The 25,920-nt window shown below is 44.3% G+C and overlaps 1 protein-coding gene across 2 annotated transcripts in view; it reads right to left on the minus strand.

The window, feature by feature from the left end:
- The window catches only part of LOC103725332 (protein DDI1 homolog 2), a 50,594-nt gene that overhangs the window by 19,859 nt on the left and 4,815 nt on the right, over nt 1-25,920 (minus strand). For both annotated transcript variants that reach the window (XM_008822664.3, XM_029558413.1), the window contains exons 2-5: nt 18,332-18,461; nt 14,010-14,246; nt 10,427-10,553; nt 5,491-5,618 (exon numbers count right to left, since the gene is read on the minus strand). In XM_008822664.3, the coding sequence (XP_008820886.1) occupies nt 5,491-5,618; nt 10,427-10,553; nt 14,010-14,246; nt 18,332-18,461 (622 nt within the window). The remainder of the gene's footprint in view (nt 1-5,490; nt 5,619-10,426; nt 10,554-14,009; nt 14,247-18,331; nt 18,462-25,920) is intronic.

A 25,920-nucleotide genomic window follows, 5' to 3' on the forward strand; every position in this document is an offset into this window, starting at 1 on the left:
AAGCAACGTGAAATTCAGTAGTGCTTCACATTTTCACTCACATTTTCTCAAGGTTTTCGACCGAATGATTGATGATTTCAGACAAGGTTTCACTCACTATGTAGCTCAAACTAGCCTTGAACATGCAATCTTTCTGACTGTCTCTGGGATCACAGGTGTAAACTTAAACACACAGATTCAAGTTATTTTTGTTTCAAATGTTGGGACACTATGGCTTACAAGTTTAAAAAAAATACAGCCTGGGACTAGCTCAGTGGTAGAGAACTTGCCTAGCATGGATAAGGGTCTGGATTGACCCCTCAGAAACACCTAAAAATTAAATTAATTAAAATCCTCTAATTTTCTAAAGAATTAGAAATGAACCCCCATACTATGTACCAAATTATCAGGCCCTCTTCCCTCAAAGTTGAGGGAATTTAGGGTAGTTTCACTTTTTCTCTTCGTTTTTGAGGTAGCCCAGGCTGGCCTAGGACATAATATGTACTGGAGAATTCTCAGGCTCTCTATTTCCTAAGTGCTGGCTTTACAGATATGCGCCAATCATGCTTGTATTGTGGTTTTATGTGGTGCTATGAAACTCTGGGCTTCATGCACACTAGATAAGCAACTCTACCAACTGAGTTATACCCCCAAACCTCATTTGGAGAAAGTTCTAACTCCAGGGTTACCAGCTAAGGTTGGTCTGCGTAGCAGATACTTCTCTAATCTTTGCTCAGTGTTCATCTCTCCCTAGAATGCTAGTTCCACACTTGTGTATACTTGACATCTTTATCTTAGAGCCAACAGGCACCAAGTCTCCTCCTAAATAATTCTCACACTGGGATTCTCTACTTTTGCAACAGAACTATTTTCTCACCACCATAAAATCTCTGCACAGTGTTGATGCCGCCTGCCTTTTTTACTCTGCTCTCAAGATCTGTCCCAAACCTAAATGAGGCCTATGCAATGCTTATTTCTGACCTTCCGCCTTCTGACCACAACTGTGGGCCCCGTCCCCTCCCAAGTGGACACTTGACTCTCGCTTCGAAACTCTGCCATGCATATGTCATTTTAAGCACTCAGGACTATAGAATTTTCCAGATCTCTGCTTTCAGTTACCCTAAACTATCACCTTCTTCAAATCACTCACTTCATCTGTTTAACAATCCTCAGTGGTTTCTACTTTGTGTCTGATTGGTTGGTTGTTTGGTCTTTTTGATACAGAGTCTCCCTGCAGCCCAGCTGGCCTTGATCTCACTGAGATCTGGCATGCCTCTGCCCCTGCCTCTGCCTCCTGAATGCTGGGATTAAAGGTATACACCACCATGCCCGGCCTAGTTTCCACTTTTTAAAAGACTGTTCAAGTCTTTATGCCAGGCGTGGTAGCGCACGCCTTCAATCCCAGCACTTGGGAGGCAGAGTCAGGTGGATCTCTGTGAGTTCAAGGCCAACCTGGTCTACACAGTGAGTTCCAGGACAGCTGGGGCTACAGGGAGACCCTGTCTCTAAAAAATAAAAAATAAAAGTTCAAGTCACACTGCCACAGTGTTACTTGCATCCTGTTCATCTCTGACTTTACGCTCTCTTTTTTAAGACAGGGTCTCCTGGAGCCTAAGCTAGCCTCAAACTCATATTGCCAAGAATAACATTAACTTTATGAGCCTCCTGCCCCTATCTTCTGACTGCTGGGCTTACAGACTTGTGCCACCATGCTCAATTTATACAGTCCCAGGGATCAAACCCAGGGCCTCACGTATCCAAGCGAGCATTCTACCGTCATCTCTATCTTTAACCTTACCACCTCGGTTCACTAGCTGTGCTCTCTGGTGGGAAGAATGTGTACCCCCTCTGCCTCTTATTCTGGCATCCTGCTCTCACTTTGAGTTTCACCTGTACTTAGGTACGGCTCAAGACTCACCCACCCAGTCTGTGGCCTGACTTCTCACTCATTGATTCCAGCACTACTTGTTCATTTTGTACATTAAGAACTGTGCTGGATAGCTTTAGTGTCAACTTGACACACCTGGGTTGAGGGAGCCTCAATTGGGGGAATTGCCTCTATTAGACTGGCCTGTGGTCATGTCTGTGGGGTAGTCTCTAGACTGTTGAGTGATGTGGGAGGGCCCAGCCCACTGTGAGTGGTGCCACCCCTGGGCAGGTGGGCCTGTGTTGCATAAGAAAGCAGGCTGAGCAGGGGCCAGGGGAGCAAGCCAGTAAGCAGCATTCCTCCATGGCCTGTGCTCCAGCTCCTACCTCCAGGTTCCTGCCCTGAGTTCCTACCTTGGGCTCCCAGATGAACTATGACCCGGGATATGTAAGCTAAATAAACCGTTTCCTCCCCAAGTTGGTATTGGTCAGAGTGTTTTGTCACTGCAATGGAGAGACAAACCAGGACAAGAACCATATACATTTTGGGGTTTTGGGTTTTTTTTTGGTCTTCTTGAGGCAGGGTCTGTTGTAGCCCCAGCTGGCCTGGAACTCACTATGTAGACCAAGCTGGCCTTGAACTCACAGAGATCTGCCTGCCTCTGCCTCCTAAGTGCTGGGATTAAAGACATGTGCCACCATGCCCGGCCGGTTTTGTTTTTTAAAGACAGGGTCTCACTATGTAGACAACGCTGGTCTCAAGCTCATAGAGATCGCCTTGCCTCTGCCTCTCCAGTGCTGGGATTAAGGGTATGCAGCCCCATGCCTGGCATGCTTCCTCTACTTCATAGGCACTGGAAGCTCTTGGGCGTTTGAGGAAGGTAAGAATGGAGGGCTGAGGACAGCACTCGGGGTAAAGAGCTGGCCTGGCATGTGTGAGGCCCTGGCTTCATCAATCCTTACCACCACAAAAACAAAAGCCCAAACTCGTATGAAAAAAGGCCCAGAGCCGGGCATGGTGGCGCACGCCTGTAGTCCCAGCACTCGGGAGGCAGAGGCAGGCGGATCTCTGTGAGTTCAAGGCCTGCCTGGTCTACAAAGTGAGTTCCAGGCCAGCTACAGGGAGACCCTGCCTCAAAAAGACTTAAAAAAAAAAAAAAAGCCCAGAAAGAGTCAAGGAAATAAAACTCAGGACAGTAGTTCTCCTCTCTCTGCCACCTCACTGTTAGCTAGTTACTGAGGGAAAGAATGACTAGCTCAAAGCTCTAACTTCTGCAGGTAGAGGACATTCAATACTTAGTTCAAATATTTACTTCTGGGAATATGCTCCCCTACAGTCAGAGGAAGTGGTCTCTATCCTTCACATCCACCCAATGCTTGTCTGCTTTTTGCTATTTGAGCAACACACCTAAGGCTGAATCCAAAGCCACCATCTATGAATCCTACACCTGGGAGAGGGGCCTGACTTCTCTACGCCTGAATGTCCTTATCTGTAAAACAGGAAAGCAGACCAAGGCTCATAGGGATGGTCTGAGGCTGAAATAAAGTTCACTAAGATGATATACATTAATCACCGTGCCTAACGCATGGCATACAGTAAGGACTAAATGCTGTATTGGGGTCTCATGCTCACAACGCATCACCAGTAAGTATTCAATCTGAGGCTGTGCATGCAGCACTCAATAGATGTTTTCTTCTTTAAACACGCACAGACTAGGTCTCCCTGTAGCCCCAGATGGCCTAGATCTCAGACATCCACCTGCCTCTGCCTGAGGGCTGGGATTTAAGGCATGTGCCACCATGCCCAGCTAAAAAAAAAATTATTCCTATTTATGAGAGTGTGTGTCAACATCACATTCCTGTGGGTGCTTGTGGAAGATAAAGAGGGCATCAGATACCCTGGAACTAGAATTACACAGGTTCTAGGAACTGAATTCTGATCCTCTGTAAGTGCAGTAAGTGTTCCGGACTGCTGAGCCATCTCTCTAGGCATTTAAACTAACCTACAGCAGGTCTACTTCTAGGAATGTAGCATTTCAAGACACAAACATGCAATGTCTGAATATGTGCTCATGTGCACATGAACTAACAGAGAAAGACACTACCTGAGCAAGGGCTTTTTTCATTCCAGAAACTCATGCTGCTACCTTACAGCCTAAAGGGAGATGCCAAAATTAAGCTGCTTTGACCACTCTGTCACATTCCTTTATGGTGTTCATAGTGGACTCTTACTAAAAAGCAGTTATTGTTGAGAGAACAGTGCCAACTAGGGCATGGATTACCTAAAGCTGAAGTGGTAAATTCCCAGTCTTTTTGCCTGAAGGGTAGGAACCACAGGCCTTCTGTGTAGCCTTGCCCACCTCGTAGCGCCTAGCAAAGTACACATAAAATCCTGGTGGAAATGTTTTTGCCCATTCATCTCCATTGTTAACTTGGCTGGATTTAGAAATAGAAATACCTAGGTGACTGGTGAGACACTCTGTAGTGCCTATGAAAGCATTCCTAGACAGGATTAGCTGAGGAGAAAATACACCTTGAATGAGGGTAGCACTATCCCTATGAGCTGGAGGCCTCCCAGGCTGAAAAAAAGAACAGGAGAAAGATGCAGAGTACACACATTCTGCCTTCTGCCTCTAAGGTGAACATGTCTCTTTCCCAAAATGCTCTCACCAATGGAATCCTCAAACCATGTACCACAATAAACCTTTCCACCCTTCACTGTTGGGTATTCTGTCACAAAGGTTACGAAAAACGCATACAGGGCCAGGTATGATGGCACACTTACTTCCAGCACTCAGGAGTAATGACACACTTGGCAGCCCTGCTCCTTCACCTCACACTCCTCCTCCAACAATGCACCTAGCAACCTTAGAACCTCTTCGCATATCTGCACCAGGCTACACATAGTCCTCCATCTCTGAACAATGGTATGTTTTCACAAGCCATGGTAACAATCAAAATTAGTTTCTACTCAAGTACATTCCCAATGGGTCTGAGTATGAAACACACAAGGGTAGCTCTGATCTAACCTGATTTGGGGTGTACGCACAGTAAGGCAAAACTGTGTCCTCTAGAAACCTTTTGGGAGAATCCCTTATTTACTATCCTATGCCTATGCACACTTGGGTATGTATACGGTTAAAATCAGACGCATTATGGGAAAAGACATGACGGTTAAAATCAGACGCATTATGGGAAAAGACATGTGCAGTAGGAAAAGTGAGTGCCTGACCTCATCTATCAATACAGAACTACCCAATCTACCCCTAAGTAACCAGCCCCTTTCTCTCGAACCCCATAAAGGAAGACCAGAAAAACAGGGCCCATGAGGACGCTCATCATGAAATCACTGCTAGTCTTGGGTCTCTCTTCAATCTGGGAGCTCTTTTCAACTCTCACCACCCAGACCTTGACCACCCATCAGTAACAGTAGGAAGACAGAGATAGGGCAAAACATACAACAGCTACGGAATGACTGAAAAAACAAATCTATTATCAACAAGAAGATTGAAAAGTGAAAATATAATTGCAGGCTTGTTAGTCAGCAGAGTGAAGATGTCTATAACAGACCTTGCACCTGGCCTTCTCCCACATCAGATCAGAAATCCGGTGGGAAGACCAAGAACCAGAAGACGGCGACATCACCTGAGTCAACAAAGGCCTTCACAGGATGTCCATTCACTTTGCAGTTGATGTAAAGCATCACTACTTGGCCGAAGCTTTCTGGCGCCTCCTCCATAGCTATCGTCATGTTCTCCTCAATGTTCTGCTGCCTGAAACAGACCAAAACCAGGCACGCTAAAAGTTCTGTCTCCAGGAAGAGCAATGTTTTAAAGTCACAATATCAAAAACAGGTTTGTAGATGTTTTCTGCCCTGACTAGAGCAGCTGTTATCAGAGTGGGGACAGGCTCAGTGCTGTAGCAGGTGACTCAGTAGGTGACGAGCGACAGAGTTGGCAGATCCAAGACAGGTGTGGAAATTATTCTCGTGTAAAACAATTACGCTCTCTTTATAAGCTCAGAAACAAAAAAATAAACTTGCAGACAGCACGGCCATAACCCTCCACATCTTACAGAATATCAGAATCTCATGAATACTACTTCTGAGACAGTCTCACTCTGTAGCCCAGGCTGGATTTGAACTCATGATCTTCTCACCTCAGCCTCCCAAGTGGGGGAGAATATAGGAGCATGCAAGAATGCTTCCATTTTTCTGGGCACTTGAATACCTTTCCTATACTCAGTGCATTAAAAAGTCTGTAAGCAGAACACACGAGTACTTCACCTATCTGTGCTTTACCATCTGCTTCATGTCCAGAACTGGGTTTTCTTTTTCTTTCTTTTTTTTTGGGTACTTTTCTGAGACAGGGTCTCCCTGTAGCCCCAGCTGGCCTAGAATTGCTTTGGAGACCAGGCTGGCCTCAAACTCAAGAGATCCACCTGCCTCTACCTCCCGAATGCTGGGATTAAAGGCGTGCACCACCACGCCCGGCAGGACTGGGTTTTCTGATGTGTAAAATGAAGAAATTAAGTCCTTCTCATCACAGGATTGATGAGAGACCTAAAGTATCTAGCTTGTAGTGCTAAGACAAGGCAGAATCTCATAAACTGCACCCATCACTAGGCATGTAGCTCAGCTGGGAGAGTGCATCTTTAGCACACATGAAGGCTAGATCCCCAGCATCACATAAACTAGTCATAACAGTACAGGCATCTAATCTCAGCATTTGGGAAGTGAAGGCAGGAGGATCAGAACTTCAAGGTCGTCCTTGGATGCATGAAACCCTGTCTCAGAACAACAACAAAAAAGAACAGGTCAGCGGCTAGTCAACTTGCTTTAGACTAGGAGTGTCAGAACAGAGCCCAAAATCTGGGGTAAATTGTACTGTTAAGTAAGGATCGACAATCTACGTCTCAGTATCTGTGTACATTTTATAGGAACTGAGGCACCACATACTTATATACTCTCTGTAATGATTAATCCTGATTGTCAGTTTGACTAGAGTTAGAATTACCATGGAAACAACATCTGATGGTGTTTCCAGAAAGCTTTAACTGAGGAGAGAAGAACCACCCTGAATGTGGGTACCACTATCTCACAGGCTGGGGACCAAGACCAAATAGAAATGAGACATGGTCCCGCTACCATCCCTTCCCTACTATGATGGGCTGTGCCCTCCAACTGTGAGTCAGAACCGTTCCTCCCTTAAGTGCTGTTTGTCACAGCAACTAATAAGCTATGGCTGCTTTCACACATCAGAAGCAGAGCTGTGCATGAGAAACAGAGACTGCACGGTCTCCTGAGCCTAAAATACTTACTACACAGGCTTTACAGACAAACACCTAACACCTGCTCTGAACCACACTGCCTGTGTTTACTGTAATGCTCTAGGTTACTGATTGATGGACCATTCTACAATGAAACATTAAACTCAGAAAGTCAAAGGCACCTTGTGTTCAATTTAGTTAGCAAATATAAAAGCTGTGGTACCTCAGTGGACATGTGGTCCTATGAACAAAAAGTCACATACAAAGTAAAACTTTAATACTTGATGATATAATTATATAACTTTTACCCACCTGTGTACTGCTAAATTTAGAAATTATATAAAGTTAATTATGCACCCTGATCTTGCATTAGGGCCATAAGTCAAGTAAGTTTTAAGAGAGTGGAGTGGAGGGGAAAGGGAAAGGGAAAGGGTAGGAGAAGGGCAGGGGAGAGGGGGAGGGGAAAGGAAAGGAAAGGAGAGGAGAGGAGAGGAGAGGGGAGGGGAGGGGAGGAGAGGAGAAAGAGAAAAAGAAAAACTAGGGTTAGGCAGCTCAGTTGGTAAAGCACTTGCCATTTAGGCATGAGGAGCCCTTACTGGGCTTGGTAGTGTACCCTGTAATCCCAGGCCTGGGGAGGTGGAAACAGGAGGATCCTAGAATGTCACTGGCCAGCCAACAAGCTCAGCCAAATTGGTGAGCTTCAGGTTCAGGTTTAGCAAAAAGAAAATCAGGTGGAGAGCCATTGAGGAAGATACCAGGTGTTGACCCCTGGTGTTCTTAGTCTCTGTCTCAAACAAGAACATAAACACCTCAGAAAGAGAAAACCTGCCAAGCATCAAGGCTCATACCTATAATCTAGTACTCAGGAGACTGACAACTTTAGGCCAGCCTAGGCTACAACAGTGAATTCCAGAATAATTCCAGAATAGCTTGGGCTACAGAGTGAGACCTGTCTCAAAACAACAAAACAAAACACACACACACACACACACACACACACACACACACACACACAGAGACCTTGTCTCAAAACAACAAAAGACACATACACAGAGACCTTGTCTCAAAATGACACACATACACACACACACACACACACACACACACACACACACAATAATAAAAGCCAGCAAACAAACAAAACACTTGAGACAGCACCAGTTTCTACAACTGAACAGCCTGTGCAGACAGTGGCTTTAGAAGCTTGTAGCTTTCCTTTTCGAGGACTAGAGCAGATCCAGCAAGCTGGATCAGCTAGAGTAAGGCACTTGTCACCAAGCCTGACAACCTGAGTTTGCTCCCTGGAACCTCCGGTGGAAGGAGACAACCAACTCCTGAAAGTTGTCCTGACTTCTATATATGCACTGGGGTACACATGAGCCCACACTCACACACAGTAACAAAATTATTTAAATTTTTTTGATGGTTTCATTTTTATTTTACATGTATAAACGCTTTGCCTGTTACATGTGTAAGTGCACCACTTGTGTGCTATACCTGTGGAGGACAGAAGAGGGCATCAGATCCCCTGGAACTGGAGTTACAAGCAGTTGTTAGCTGCCAGGTCAATGTTGGGAACTGAACCTGGGTCCTCTATAAGAGCAGCCAGTGCTCTTAACCACAGGACCATCTCTCCAGGCCTCAGAATAATTTTTTTAAAAAAGGGAAATCCTACTGGGAGTATGGTGCACCTTGGAATCAACACGCTTGGGAAGTAGAGGCAGCTGAATCAAGAATTTAAGGCCAGGCTTGGCTACATAGCAAGTTTGAGGCCAGCCTGGGCTTACCTGAGACCTTGTCTCAAAAAAATAAAAAAGAAAACAGATGATACTTTTCTTTTCCCCAACCCTGTAAGAAATGAGCTATATGATATGTTCTATTTCACTTCCAAAGTTTGCTATAAAGCCTTTCCAACCCTCCTGTTTTCCAGGATGAAGGCAGCTAAGCTTGAAACCAAGGCTAGTCTCCCTGACAGCTGCAACACAGTCTAGAGGAGGAATACAAGTAGCTTCCTGTTTGTTTCTCTGGGTAGGTCCAACTACTTAAGATGTGTCTCAAAGATCTTCACGAACACCTGACAAAAGCTGGGCCTGATGGCACAGGCCTGTAGTCTCAGGTACTAGAGAAGCTAAGACAGGAAGATCTCAAGTTCAAGGCCAGCCTGGATAATCTTAGTCAGATCCTGTCTAGACATAAAAGTGAAAGGAGGGCTGAGGATGGCTGACTCCTAGCATGAGCGAGGAAAAACCAGCAATATTTGATACAATGAATGAGAACACTTAGCCAAAAGAACATGAGTGAATAGCTTAGGACTTTCAATTATTCTCACATGCAATTTGCATTTCTCCTATTTTAAATGGAGGGTTGGAGGTGCAGCCTAGCGATAAGAGGACTAATCTAGCCTAGTTGAATGCATTGAGGCCTGGGCTCCACATCCAGTATAGCAAAAGCAGGAGGGGTAGGGTGAACCTGTCAATGTAATAAAACAACCAAATTGGGTTTCATGATAAAGCCCCTACCCTACTCAGACCTCAAGAATATCATTAGATCTGTTCCTCCAGTTACTGTAAAACTTTCATAAGCAGCAACAAAACCAGAATCGAGGATGTGGGAGAAACTGCCCCTCTTACTCAGACAGCATCTTGCTGTGGTCACTGTTGAGGTCAAGACCAGAATTAGTACTGTGGTACTTGCTTGGACTCCACTCCTGAACCTGACTCATCAGACAGGGGAGACGGCCCACACATTTGCAGTTTTAAAAGCTTATTGCATGCTTTTAATGTAGCCCCAGAGGAAAACCACTGCATTATAGAAACTAGAGTTAGAAATGTGTTAGGCAGAGAGATTATCCATTGAAGCCAGTAAAGAACAGATGGAAGACTTAAGACTACAAGCTTCCACTTTGCAGTGCTCTCTAATCCAGTCATCTTCAAGCTCTGGATTTAATCAGGATTCACACAACTGGTCTAAAGAAAGAGATTCATATCAGTCCATGAAAACAGCCTACCAATCTTGCCAGATGGGGCTTCTCCTTCACCTGTCCTGGGGTCATCTACCTGGCTTCAATGATGCTGTTTTGTCTGCTAGTGAGGAAGTCTTCCGAAAATTTTAGAATATGAAGTCATTAAGTATCTTTGCAATGTAAACCAACACATAAGGAAAATGAAGGAGAGGGTTATCTAGTAAGACTGATCGCATCTCAACCTTGAAACAAGGAAGCTGTCTCCAGATAGATGTCCAACTAATGCCTGACAACCTACAGTGTGGACAACCTGGATACCATGAGACCTCTCATAGGTGAACTGGTCATTACCTTATGTCCTCTTCTATCTTTGCCTGAGCTTCGAGATCAAAGGGGTCAGCAGAAAAGAGACGAATCCTTTCTTGTTCTCTCCGGGCTCGGTCCTGCTGCTGCTCCACCAGGACCCTAGAAAATTTCTCTACAAAAGTAAGGGAGGGACATCTTCAGCTCCACTCTTTATACTCTTTAAAAAAAAAAAATCCGTAATTAAAAAATGCTATTACTTACTTCAAATGTATACATGAGGGTAATTTTCAGTCACAAACCCTGTACACCTTAGCTTGAAAGTCAAAAGACAAGAAAACACCACTGCACTCACTTGACACTGTTCTTATCGAAAACTCTGACCCTTTGGCTTCAGCTTCCTGAGTGCTAGGACACTAGTGTGTGTTGCCACAGTGGACTCTGTGTTTTCCTTCTTTTTAAACATTTACTTATTTTGTATGTATGTACCCATATGTATGTGTGTGGGTGTGCTTATCACAGCCCACAAGTGGAGGTCAGAAGAGAGTTGACCTGTGGAGTCAGTGCTCTCCTTCCATGATGTGGGTCCCAGGGATTGCACTCAGGGTGTCAAGCTCAGTAGCAGGTACCCTCACCTGTCCTTACCTGCTGAACCATCTCAGTGGCCCTGTATTTTCCTTATTAGTAAGTTTCCACATCAAATTCTCAAAATTCAACCGTCTATGTAGAAAGGATGTCTAAAAATTAAACTGAGCCTGACCTTCTATTCTGAGGAAGGACTGCTTCTCATTTAAACTCAGCATGAGAGTGTATGCAAAAATCTCTTCTCCTTGCAAGTTTCCTGTCATTCTTTCTACTCAGGCATTAGCTTCCCAGTACACCAAAGTGTGGCAGATGAATGCCTCCCCACCTCCCCTCACCATTACCCTGGTACCCAGGAACAAAACAAGAGCACTATAATCTCCTTCCCCCAACCTAGTCTCACTTCCTTCATAACAGGGTCTGCCTTAAAGAAAAATGAATGAAGTACAAATCACTGTTAAGTCTATCAGTATTTCACTTTTTGAGGGATAATAGGCAGGAAAATTAGCAAAGAGAAAATACTGCTTGTACTATAATATGTATGTCTCAACAAAACTACTTTGCTCTTCTCAGCCGGTGATGTTCCACCTAAATAAGCTAATGTGCATGTGCCCTTACTACAGTCTCTGGCACTTAGCTATGCTGACATGGGAAATTAAGGACCCAGGCAGGCAGTGGACTACCAATGAGCCAACAGGATGGATCTAAACCATGTGTGTAAGGAGCCTGATAAGAGTACTCCAAGTACACAAAGCTCAAAAACAGGCAAAATGAATCAATGATAAAAGGACCAGCTAGCCCTGGAGAGGAAACTGACAGAAACACATTGGAACTTTCTGGATTGGAGATGGCTCAGTCAGTAAAGTGCTGAACTTGCAAGCACGAGGACTAAGTCGAACCCCCAAAACCTATGTGAAAATGCTGGAAACAGTGGTGTGCACTTGCACTCCAGTGCTTAGAAGTAGAGCTGGGGGGATCTCTGAGCCTGGCCGAACTGGTGAACTCCAGGTCAGTGAGAGACCCCATCTCACAAGAGGTAGCTGACATTCTTAGGAGTGACACCTGAAGTTGTCCCACAGTCTCCACATGCAACACCCCACATACAAAAGAAAAAAAGTCGCCGGGCATGGTGGTGCACACCTGTAATCCCAGCACTCTGGAGGCAGAGGCAGGTGGATCTCTGTGAGTTCGAGGCCACCCTGGTCTACAATGTGAGTCCAGGCTAGCTGGGGCTACAGGGAAACCCTGTCTCAAAAAGACAAAAAAAAAAAAAAAAAGTCGTGGTGGCCTACACCTTTAATCCTAGCACTGGGGAGGCAGAGGCAGGCATATAGTTCCAGGCCAGCTGGAGATACATATAGTGAGACCCTGTCTCCAAAAACAGATCAAAGCAAAAAAACCCAGGCTTCAAAACAGAGCCGGTGAGATGGCTCAGTGGTTAGATGCACTTGTATACAGGCCTAATGATCTGAATTCAATCCTAGTTGCCACAAGGTGGTAGGAAAGAACTGACTCCTGAGAGTTATCCTCTAACTTCCACAAATGCTCTATGGTAAATACACCTGCATTCATTAGGGGCACCAACACCATAATGGAACTTTCTAGGGTAAGGAGAAATGTTCTGTATCTTGGTCAAGTTAAATGAGTTTGCCAAGGGGCTAGAGAGATGGCTCAACTGTTCAGAACACTTGTTTTTCCATGGAACCTGGGTCTGATTCCCAGTCCCCATATGGCAACCTACTGTCTCTAACTCCAGTTATGGTGGAGATGGCAGTCTGAGACAGAATTCCCAGAAGCTCACAGACCATCTAGGCTGCTGTACGCAGTGCAAGTGGCAAACAGCAGAGACCCTGCCTCAAAAAAAACAAGGCAGAGGGTGAGGACGACACCCAAGGCTGTCCTCTGACCATATGTGTGCTATGGCATATGCACACATACACACGCACAGACAAAACTAAAAAGTTCAAACAAAATGAAACAAGGTGGATGGATATCCTGGGGATCAAAGAGGTTGACCTCTGGCCTCCACATGCACACACATGAAAAGAAGCCAATTGAGGAAGGAACAGAGTTAAGACATGTCTCTTAGTGTTTCAACCTTATGCAGTGGAGCTTTATAAACCCGAGAGTAAAAGGGGAGGAAACACTTTTTTCAGACAGGGTCCTATGTCTCTCTGACTGCTCTGGAACGTTAACAGCCAAGAACGGCCCTGACCTCCTGATTCTCCTGCTCTCACCTCCCAGTTGCTGGGATTCAGGCATGTGCTCTCATATGCAGTTTATATACTGCTTGGATTGAACCCAGTGTTCTGTGCATGCCAGGCAAACCCTCTACCAACTGAGCTATGGCCCAGCCTTTTTTTAAAGATAGGCTTTCTAGTAGCCCAGGCTAGCCTTAATGACTAACCTTCCTGTCTCTGCCTCCTAACTGCTGGGATTACAGAGGTAGGTCACCATGACTGGGCTAACAGGAGAAATTGCGAAGAAAACCTGACAACTAGAGAGGACTACAAGTGCCAGATGTGGTGGCACATGCCTGCAATTCCAGCACTCAGGAAGACAGGCAGGACTGTGGATTCAGGCCAGCTGGGGCTACAGTGAGGCACTGTATCAAAACAACAATCAAAAAGACCAGAAATACATGTTCTATTTAACAAAAGCACGGCTCAAACAGCTCCAAAGAAACTACTAGCAACCACCTTGCTACCACTTAGGCAGTGGAAGAACACGGGGTTCCATTTTGTCACACTGGAAGTTAGTCCTGAACAGCATTTCCATTGGGCTCTTCAATTCCTCAAGTCAAAATATAAGTACCTGGCTTCTGTGCGCTGCTAAAAACAATGGCGGGGGTGGGTGTCCTCAGATGATTTCAATTAAATCCATCATTATTGCCAATTAGCCTAGCCTTTGAGATAGGCATTCATTCACTACTCATGTACAATCAGGTAACAGGTAGAATATGGCCCTTGTTTGAGTCTTTTCACATCTGCTCTGGCATGATGACTTCCCACCAGGTCAGCCCAACATGCCTGCAAACGTGTAAGCTTACCCAGATCTCCACTAAGCAGAGCTTCAGCCAGGGGTGGATTACGCTCCTTCAGCAAGGACAGCTCATGTGGGTTGGCCAGCAGCATATCTCGGAGCAGAGCTGGATTGTCCAAGCCTTGAGGAGATGATGCTATTTCTCCAGGAGAGGAGTGTGGCTGCTGTGCTCCTGGCAGCTGACGCTGTCGGGGGCTTGACGTGCCAGGCACAGCTATGCTACTGAAGTCTATCCGGGGTAAGTCTGTTGGGAAGATCAATCACCTTTAATCAAATGACTCTAGAGACAAAAGCACCGAAGGAACAACAGAAGAGTTGCTCAGACACGGTACATAGCAGCTTATGGTAACTGTCCCCTTGTTCTTCCTCACACAGTCTCTGAATATAAACACTGTGGTCTAAGAGTAAATTAATAGGAAAAAATAGAACAGGGCACTGGGCAATGATAATAACACCAAATAAAATATTCCAGAATAAATAAAGATTTTACTTTAAAAAAAAAGCTTTTAGTTACACTTATTTATTTATTTATTTATTTTGTATGAGGAGGCAAGGCACCATGGGGACTTTGGGGATCAAAACCAAGCTGTCAGGCTTGGCAGCAAGCACCTTTACCATTGAGCCATCTTACCTGTCCCACATACAGTTCTTAAGAGACACTTTTCGGGGTTGAGAGATGGCTCAGTGGTTTAGAGCACTGGCTGCTCTTGTAGAGAGCCCAGGTTTGGTTCCCAACAGCCACACGGTGCCTAACAACCATCTTGTCACTCTAGTTTCAGGGGATCTGATGCCCTCTTCTGACCTCTGCGGGCACTGCAGAACATAGGTGCACTTATATACAGGCAAGTGTACACTCATACACACAAAATAAAAATAAAGTATATTTTTTAAAGAGATACTTTAAGACTAATGCCAGCCATAGTGGTGGCATGCCATTAATCCCAGCACTAGGAAGGCAGAGGCAGGCAGATGCATCTCTGAGTTCTAGACCAGCCTGGTCTATGTAATGATTTTTAGCCAGCTAGGGCTACAGGGAGACCCTGTCTCAAAAAGATAAAAAAAAAAAGCCCTGACAATTGAGGTAAAGAATACATACAAATCAAATGTGCAGCATTATGCTATATGCTACATTCTCTGGGACTATGTTAAACACACTGGTCTAGAAAAGTTCTTTACAGCTCTCTGAATTTACAATTTTATCCATGCTAAGTCTTCTCATGATCCCAGGGATTCAGTGGACACAATCATTTTACAGGATGAAAAACTACAGAAAAAGAACTTGCACAGGCTCTGTCCTGAGTCCACACAGTGCCATCATAGGATACCAGCTGTAACTCTTAGGTTCTGCACGACAGGCTGAGCTGACCTACTACAATGAAAGGATCAGCTTCAGTCTTTACACAAGATCCCACACAGTGCATGACTCCATTCCCAGGCAATATTGGAACAGGAAATAGAGACAGAGAGCTGACCTGCAGAGCATGAGGGAAAACGTTAAATGAGTGCTAGCAGGTGACTTCTATGAACTAAATGGTGGGGATGGTGGCATAGCTCTACAAATGCACCAAGAGCCACTCAAATTTCACCCTTTAATGGGGGAACTGTATGGTATGTGAATTTTAGCTCAATATAGTTATTAAGTAAGAAAAAGATGCTGGGTATGGTGGCTTGGGCCTATAATCCCAGCTCTCCAGGGACTGAGACAAGAGGATTTCGAGTTTAAGCCTGTTTATTTATGTACATGAGTATATTGCCTGCATGTATGTGCGTGCACCTGTGTCATGCAAGGCCCACAGACACAGAGGACATCAGATCCCCTGGAACTGGAGTTACAGATGGTTGTTAAACATCACGTGGGTGCTGGGAACCGAAACACGTTACTATGCAAGAGCAGCCAGTGCTCTTAAGCCACAGAGTCATTCATTTCTCCAGCCCCAGTTTTTTTGTTTTTTGTTTTTAAAGTAAAGCAAACAACTAGAGGCAGAATCAGAGGGTAAGTTTAAATAAATGCATTTTTTCCCCCAACCCCAGTTAATGACCAACCTTGTCCCAAGTCTGGGACTATCCTGAAGCCTTTGTATCTCAAACATAAAAAGGGAATGCTTAAACTCAAGTATACAGTTTCAACTTCATAGTGTGGGTTCAGCTATCCACTCACTGTCTTAAAACAGAACCAGCTGGCAGCCAGTGTTATGTGTTGAAAGGAAAGAGAAGAGGAGGGGCAGCAGGGATGGTGGAGAGGAAAGACTCCACCAATGAGATGGTGAATGGCCAAGATCTCGGTAAGGCTGTTACTCTACACCAGCCACCAGAATGTATGGGTGGCCTTCTTTGTAAAGTGGAGAAATTCTTATCTTGACCCAGTAAATCCTATCTTGACAGTACAGTCACTTCAGAATAAATATGAGAAACCTGTGTACTTCATACACCAGCTCTTCACACATACCTAGCACCCAAGAACAACCAGGACCTACCGGTTGTGTTGTCCATATGAAAACAGAAGGGGTGGGGGAAATCAACCAAACAACCCCCTGTCCTCCCACCCCCGTCACACACACAGAAAAAAGAAAGAAAAACAAAACTAACACAGTGGCCCTCTAGCACTAACCACCCCACCAAAGGAAGACTTGGTTTTTACGGACGGGCTATTTTGTTCTTACTCACTATTCTTCCTAAAGCAGCCTAAGGGACTAAACTATAATCCAGACCTGATAGCGCCAGTGCCTGATGGTCTTGGATAGCTTGTTGGAGACTGAATGGAAGCACTGTGCTCCAAGCTGCAGTCTGTGATCAACCAAGATACCTGTCCCCTATTATCATAACTTTAAAACCAGGTGACCTGGAGGTTAAACACTGTGAAGAACTTGACCAAAATATAGCAGGCAGCAGAAATAACACATTTCATCAAGCAGTTCCACACTGAGACTTAGAAACTCTGTGAGTCATGAGCCCCTTTGGGTATCTAAAGCAAACTACAGATCCTCTCACCATCAGAGGCACAGATGCACCTGCTCCCACACAATTCTACATATTTCAGGGACCGAGACCTCCTGCATCTAAATGTAGATTCCAGGCTACAAACATCGATTCTGGCTGGGTGTGGTGGTGTGTGCCTGTAATTCCAGCACTTGAGAAGATCAGGTTGGAAGCCAGCTTGGGCTATATATAAAATTCCAGGCCATGAAAGCCAGTTTTAAAAAAAGAGGAACCAACCCCTCTTCTGGATGGAGCATCCAAGATCTATCAATTGCTGCTGTTTCTCTCCTAGCAGAACTGCTAAGGAAGAACTAGAACTTGGTGCTCGAGCTGCTTAAACTTTACCAAGTTTGGAATAACAGAAAAAGCACTGTTCTTACTAGCTATTTAACTCCAATGACACCATTTAAAATATTCTATTTATGCCGGGCGTGGTGGCACATGCCTTTAATCCCAGCACTTGGGAGGCTGAGGCAGGTGGATCTCTGTGAGTTGGAGGCTAGCCTGTCAGCTGGGGCTACAGGGAGAACCTGTCTCAAAAAGACCAAAATAAATAAATAAATAATTCTATTTATTATTATTATTCCCCAGCTGTCCTGGAACTCACTATGTAGACCAGGCTGGCCTCGAACTCAGAGAGATCTGCCTGCCTCTGCCTCCCGAGTGCTGGGATTAAAGGCATACGCCACCATGCCTGGCTTCTATTTATTATTTTTATTTTATGTATATGAATGCCTACATGTATATAAGTGCACCTGCATTGTGCAATGCCTACGGAGGTCAGAAGAGGGCATCAAATTCCCTGGAACTGAAGTCACAGGCGATAGAACCCAGGCCCTCTGCACAAGCAGCCAGTGCTCTTAACTGCTGAGCCTTCTCTCTAGCCCCATGACATCATTTAAAATCTGAGCTTCATCTATTAATGAGAAGAGGGATCTCTTCCCTCACAACCAAGTAAGGAAATAGTGAAATTTGGGTCCAAGTGCCAGATGACTAGACATCCAGCAATAAAAATTCATCAGGAATCACAGGTTTACAGTGTCAAGTCCTGCGGAATAAAAGTTATGGTGTATCTGTCACTGATAACAGCAGAGGCTAACCTTTACAGAAGGCTTGCTAAAGGTTTCACACACATAGTTTTCATGCCAGCTCTGGGAGCTGGGGTTAGGTATGGCCCCTGTATTACAGAAAAAAGTGATTTGGAAAAGTCAAATGAGTTGCCAGGGTTACAAAGCAGGCAGTCAGGTCTACATCCTGATAATCTGATTCCAAAAGAAACCTGAAACTCAGAACCACACTGCTCTGTCACCTGCTGACACTTCTGTTAGGCATGGTGAACAGTTGATGTCTTACTTGAGAACTGCACTGGAGGTCGAGAGTCTGCATTCTCTTTCTGTCGTAAAATCACAACATCCCCATCTTTCAAGCCGTAAGAAGCCAGTGATCTGTGGTTGTCTGTGAGAGGTCTTTCAGCATAGACAATCTGTAAGGAAAGAAAGAGTGAAATAAAGCACTGAGAAGCAACATGGCACAAAATGGAGCCAGTTTCATCATGTCATCCCTGTTCAAGACCCTCACAAGAATTCCCATCATACCTAGAAGGAAATCCACAGTCCCACCTGTCACCCACGGGCCCCTCTGGCCTGGCCTCCCCTTCATCATGACTGTTGTTCTTCAATGACACAAATCAACTTCTTGGGCTGTTTCCTGTGTTCTTTTCTCCACTCAAGGAATGTTCTTTCTCTTGTCACATTGTTTAGGTGTCTGATCAATACTACTTTTCAAGGCTCTCCCTAAAGCCCTATCCCAAGTGTACCTTCGTCATGGGCCATGGGTGGTGCTCACTGGTGTTGTTCATTGGTAGATCCTCATGGATTACCCATGAGGCCCTGGGTTCCATCCCTAAAAATACCTAAAACTGTTAAGTTAAATGTACTTTCCTCACCTAACAGGCCATACTTAATCTGTTCCTTTAGTCTTTTTGCTCAACTGAAACATGGGCCACTTGCAACAATGACTTTGTTTCAGTTACCCTACCACAAAAGCTTAGGAGAAGGCCTATTATACTACTGTTCAACTATCTGTTCAATTGAAGGATGAAGGGGCTTACAGGGTAGGTAATCTGTCTGTAATTCTGAGGAACAAGAGCAGTGGGAATGACAAATTCGGTGCCTGTCCACTACAGTGTAATAATGTGCACTTCTAGCTAGGTATGGTGGGACAGCAATTCCAACACCTGGGGTTGCTGAGGCAGAAGAACTGCCTTGGGTACCAAGCCAGCCAGTACAGTGAGATGCTATTGCAAAATATGTACATAACAATAATAATTACAGAAGATCTTGGTCATGAATTTCAGAGAGGAAGAACAAAGGAAGAGTTGGGGGGGTAGAAATGATATAAACTTGGTATGCATAGGAAGTTCTGGCAGGGTGTGGCAGCCCATGCCTTTAATCCCAGCAGGGACAAGGGAATCTCTGTGAGTGATCAAGGCCAGCCTGGTCTACACTGTGAGTTCCAGGCCAGCTGGGGCTATAGAGGGATCTTGTCTCAAAAAGAGCTCAATAAAAAAATAAAATAAACGAAGTTCTCAAAAAAACTAAAAAATTAAGTTAAAAAATAATCATTAAAAATAAAGCCAGGCGTGGTGGCGCACACCTTTAATCCCAGCACTTGGGAGGCAGAGGCAGGGGGATCTCTGTGAGTTCAAGGCCAGCCTAGTCTACATAGTGAGTTCCAGGTCAGCTGGGGCTACAGGGAGACCCTGTCTCAAAAGGACCAAAAAAAAAAAAAGAAAAAAAAATTCAGAATCTGGGGCTAGAGAGATTGCTCAGCAGTTAGGAGCAATTGGCTGCTCTTGCAGAGAACCCAAGTTTGTCTGGATTCCTCAGGCACTGCACAACATGAGTGCACTTACATACATTAGGCAATAAACTCATACACATAAAAAATTTTTAAATATTAAATAAACAAAATATTTTAAAAAGAATTTCAGAGTCAAATAAAAGATGATTATTTTTTTAAGCTCTGAAAATAAACCCCCAGAACTAAGGTAATTAATTAAAAAATACATAATTTTGTTTTTTGTTTTGTTTGTCTTTGAGACAGGGTCTCCCTGTAGCCTCAGCTGTCCTGGAACTCACTATGTAGACCAGGCTGGCCTTGAACTCACAGAGATCTGTCTGCCTCTGCCTTGCGAGTGCTGGGACTAGAGGCGTAAAAAATACATACTTTTAAGTGAGCTTGTACACTGACAGGTCTGAGAGCCTACCTTCTCTTTTAACAGCCCCAAAGTTTTTTGAATCTTGTTTATGAGAGAAAAATAGAAATCAAAGAAATTCTGAAAAGAAAAATTAAACATGGGTGAAAAAAAGGTTATAGGAAGTCCTATTAAGAGATACACCTAAAAATTATTTCATTCATTGATTCGTTCATTCAGGGTTTTTAATGAAGCAGGATCTCCCTGTAGGCCCAGCTGGTCTCAATCTCAGAGTCTGTGCCTCTGACTCAGGAGTGCTGGATTAAAGGACAGCCCCCCTCCCCCGCGGCCCAGCTTCTTTATTTTTATTTTGTGTATTTGTGTTTCGCCCTGCATATATGTAAGAGTACCATGTGGGTGTCCAGTACCCAGACAACAGAAGAGGAGTCCCTGGAGCTGAAAAACACAAAATTCATAGTATGCTATGAGAGGAAAAGAACAGGCACAACAGCTCACTGTGACTTTACTAGACAGGATAGAAAATCCTCCTTACATTGTCATATCAACAAACCCGGGCTTGAAAAGCTTTCTCCCTAAGGATTCACTCTGCACTGGGTCACATGCAAACCGAGCCACCTGAGTAACCTGAGTTGTGTACTGGATCAGCCAGTAACTCATGGGAAGGGTCACTTGACAGGCCCTGGCCTCACATTTACCATCCAGTAAATAAGTAGTTGGGGAAAATCATTGCAAATGTCCCTTCCAATTCTTTCTTTTTCCAAGCTGGGGGATGAGCCCAGGGCCTTGCATGCTAGGCAAGAGGCCTACCACTGAGCTACACTACCACCAAGCTACACTACCAGGCTTCTCTTGCCTGCCCTCAAAGCTCTCTTGGCAAGGTTACTTGGGCACAGAAATGGAAAAAAAGAGTATTTAAACTGAAAAGGGGTGGACACCTCTCTATCATTTTGACTTCAAAATCTGTACTAACAGGAACAAAAGACTCACCCTACAAAATCCAAAAACTAGAAAAGTATTTATTCTAAGTTCTCACCTTCAATCTACAGGCCAAGACATCTCAAAAGACTGCACTGATCACTGACATCTCTTCATAACCCCATCAAAGTACATATCTCATTGCAAAAGGAGGACAGGCTGAGGTGTATCAGGTGCATCAACATTGTGAAGCCGTTATAATGAGGTCACCAATAGCCTATGACCTACGTTAGTCTCAGGTTCAGAAAGTCAACTGTCTGAAGTATAAAGACATGGGATTAGTCTCTAGAGGCAGGGACACTTTATAATCTTACAAGAAAATGCCCTCATGCATGGGAATCCAACTCAGCAGGATGAGATACCCTGGTTATAAGGATGTGATAGAGGGAGAGAGCAGCGCCTAGCACAGAAGAGCTAGCACAAGACTCCTGGGTTCTCTGAGTGGGACACATGTGGAAAGCCAAATTAAAAGAGCCGCCAGTCACCAATGAGATACTACCAGTATCATTACAAATCACTGAACCTCAATCATTTTATGAAACAGGGATTATTTGTCTGATTTTGGGGGCCAGGAAAGAGATATAGAGGCCACACAAAAACTATGATGAGAACTACGGCTGGAGGCCTATCTGCTTGACCTTAAAACCATACTCTTTCCTGAACTGGGAGGATCAACACTATCCTTGGGCTGGTGACATACCTCAGTTAAGTACTTGCCTGGCATGCACAAGGCCCTAGATTCAGTTCCCAGTACCAGAGCTGGGGAGCACAACACTGTCCCTGTTCTGAACATCAAATAACACTGGGGCTGTGTGGCCCAGTGATACAGCACTTGCCTAGCATGCATACCACAGCACTGGGAAGGAAAAAGAAGGAGCAAACAAGGAGCACTGGCAATTCCTAGATCTTCTCAGCAAGTAGCATCATTTTTTTAAGGATGGCAGCACGATTAACAACAAACTGTAAGCTCCGACATTCGCTGACATCGGGCATGCACGCATACAAACTTACGAAATATTGCTATCTGCCACAATTTCCTAGAAATGGGTGGATTAGCTACTTTTGCATTGATATGACAAAATACCTAGCATAACGGCTTAAAAGATTTACATGGCTTTGGGTTTCAGAGGATTCCGTCACCCATGGTTAGGAGGGTGCACCATAGAAGAGCAGTTCACATCATGGAGGCCAGAAGCAGAGAAGACAGGAACATATGAATACAGCCAAGGGCACGTTCCCAATGGCCTTTCTCTAACTAGGCACCCCCTTTCACCACCTTCCAATAATGCCATCATATTAAAAATCCATCCAAGGATTGATTAATCCACTGATTAGGTCAGAGCCTTCATGACCCAACTGTCTCTGAAAATGCCATGATAGATACATCCAGAGATGAGCTCCACTAATCCCCTAGGAAGTGTAATTCAGTTATGTTGACAATCAAAATGAATCATCACATTCGGTAGAAAGCAAATCCTCACAATGACAAAACAGCAGGCAAACAGGGAATGGTGACAGACACACTTGGGAGGCTACAGAATGAGGATTGAGTTTAAGGCCAGGCTAGACTACAGAGACACTAGCCCAAAACAGTTCAAGGACCATTATTTTGCACCTGAAGTCCTAAACTAAATCAATCTGTGTAGACATTGTAATGTTGGTAATACCAGCCCCTGGGAAGCTGAGGTGGGAGAAAAGGGTTGTTTCAAGGCCAGCCTGGGATACTTGAGACTTGTCTCAAGAAACAAACATATCCACATCATCTTCCAACTTAACACGTATAAGCCTCTCAGTCAAAACAAAAGGAGCTCGGGCAATGGCACTGGAGGGTTTTCTGTCTGTCATGTCTCCCATTCAACTCAAAAGCTAGTGATGAACATTCAACCCTGCCAGTCAAAAGAACAGAACTGGAATTTCACACACAAGTCTATATTTGCAGAAATGGCACAACTGTTGGCCCTTGCTCCAGAGACTGAATTCTAACCTTAATCAACATCTAACAAGACTAATTAATACAACTCTAAAACCTTTAAGCATAAGATCAAATGTTTTCTGGTCTCTGAAAGAGAGCTTTCAATTAATAGATCCCCCCTCCCTGCCTCTTTATTAGCAGTGCTGCAGGGCAAATGTGTACCAGGCCAGGTCTTTACCAAAGAGATCTCCAGCCCAATAGAAATTTTAACATTACCAAAGACTATAATCTGGCAATAGACCTTGGAATGACAGCTGAACAATCTCACAACACTACTCTTAACCAAGTGCCCACTATGTACCAAGTTTATCTACATGATCTATCCCACATAATACCTAACAATGTCTACCATTGGTCTGCAAGGTAATGTGGCCACAGAATTCAAAATCTTCCAAAGAACAAATGGCCTTGACCTCACAATTCTGTACCTAACATTTATCCTGAGAAAATAATCAGAAATGGGAGACAAATTCTTAAGCATACCAGTGTCTAGGGCAATGTTACTCACAGCTGCTTCTAATTTTCAATACAAATGCCTAGCAAAGGGAAACTATCAGATGTACGATACTATACCTATATAATGATACACTACACAATCATCAAAAATTAATTTTGATGCATTGCAGAACATGGATATACTTACATACATGCAGGCAATACATACGCACACATAAAAGTAACAAAAAATATAGAATTTGAAATGTAGAAAAAATGTTGACAATGTAGTACTTATTGATTGATGCATTTAAGAAACTATTTACATAACTCCTGTGTTTAAAAGATATGTAAGTTGCCGGGCATGGTGGGACATGCCTGTAGTCCCAACACTTGGGAGGCAGAGGCAGGCCAGCCTTGTAAATTCAAGGCCACCCTGGTCTTACAGCTGGGGCTGCAAGGGGACCCTGTCTCAAAAAGACCAAAAAAAAAAAAAATAATAATAATAATAATGAAACTAAAGAGCTTAGAAAAAAAATTAAAGTACATTGAACTTTAAAAAAGAAAACAAGGGGCTGGAGAGATGGCTCAGCGGTTAAGAACACTGGTTGTTCTTGCAGAAGACCCGGTTCAAATTCCAGCACCTACATGTCAGCTAACAACTGTCAGTAACTCCAGTCCCAGGGGATCTGGCAGCCTCTTCTGACCTCCGCAGGCACTGAACAACATGCGTGCACTTACCTACATGCAGGCAATACACGCATACACATAAAATAATAAATACAATTAAAAACAAAACAAAACAAAAACAACTGGGATTGAAGAGATGGCTCGCCGGGTAATGTGCTTTGGGGAAGCATGAGGGCCTGAGTTCAGATCTGCAGTACCCACATAAAAACCCCAGGCATGGTAGTGCATGCCCGTAATCCCAGTGTTGGGAAGGCAGAGACCGGAAGCTCCCAGAAGCTTATTAGCCAGTCAGTACAGGCAACTGGTGAGCTCCAAGTTCAGTGAAACACCCCATCTCAAAAGAATAAGGTGGAAAACAATTGAGAAGATACCAGATGCGGATCTTTGGCCTTCACATGTGCATGAATGTGCACACACATACACATTATAGATACTGGGTTTTCGTTGTTTTTTTTTTTTTTTTGGACAGGATCTCCCTGTATCCCCAGATAGCCTAGAACTGCCTAAGTAGACCAGGGTGGCCTCACAGAGCCTCTGCCTCCAGAGTGCTGAAAAGCATGTGCCACCACACCCAATGAATAAATAATTTTGGTGTGATTCATCAAAGGTTTTAGAAAGTGAACTGGCCGGATGTAGAATAGTAGAGCACTTGTCTACCACACACAGGACACTGGGTTGAAATCCTGGCACGGCATAACAAAGCAAAAAGTTTACACTTCAGTGGAGTGTTATAGCTCATACCTATTAATTTTAGTACTCATGAGGATGAGGTAGATGCCAGTCTAAGCTACACAGCAAGAGTGTCTCAAAACCCAACACCAGCCAGGCATGGTGGCGCACACCTTTAATCCCAGCACTTGGGAGGCAGAGGCAGGGGGATCTTTGTGAGTTCAAGGCCAGCCTGGTTTACATAGTGAGTTCCAGGACAGCTGGGGCTACAAGGAGACCCAACACCAACAGTGCTCCCTTCTGCAACACATATACTAAACTTGGAACGCTACAGAGCCCAGTCCCTAAGTAAGAATGACACACAGTTTGTGAAGCACTCTTTATTTTTGACATGTTACATTAAGTTTACCGTTTCAAAAGTTTTTTTTTTTTTTGGTCTTTTTGAGACAGATGTCCCTGTAGCCCCAGCTGTCCTGAAACTCACTATGTAGACCAGGCTGGCCTTGAACTCAGAGACCCGCCTGCCTCTGCCTCCCAAGTGCTGGAATTAAAGGCATGTGCCACCATGCTGGCTTCTCAAAAGCATTTTTAAAAAATCATATTTTCCCCCTAAATATTTATAACAAACAAAAAAACTGGAAATGTGTTAAGTATTTTTAAGGGGCTAGAGAAGATGGCTCATCAGTTAAAGAGAGCTTGTTGCTCTTCTAGAGGACTCAAGCTCAGTTCCCAACATGCAAATCAGACCTGATACCCTCTTCTGGCCTCTGGGGGCACCTAAACACATGTCAGACAGTTACACATAAATTTTAAAAAGTATTTTAAGCATTATATCAAAATATTCCAGTAATAAAGCAATTTTCTTACTGAATTTATTCTATACACTATAAGAATTCTGGGGCTGGAGAGATGGCTCAGCAGTTAAGAGCACTGACTGCTCTTGCAGAAGACCCAGGTTTGATTCCCAGCACCCACATGGCGGCT

Source organism: Nannospalax galili, unplaced genomic scaffold (genome assembly GCF_000622305.1).
Source record: "Nannospalax galili isolate Female #2095 unplaced genomic scaffold, S.galili_v1.0 scaffold548, whole genome shotgun sequence".
NCBI lineage: Eukaryota > Metazoa > Chordata > Mammalia > Rodentia > Spalacidae > Nannospalax > Nannospalax galili.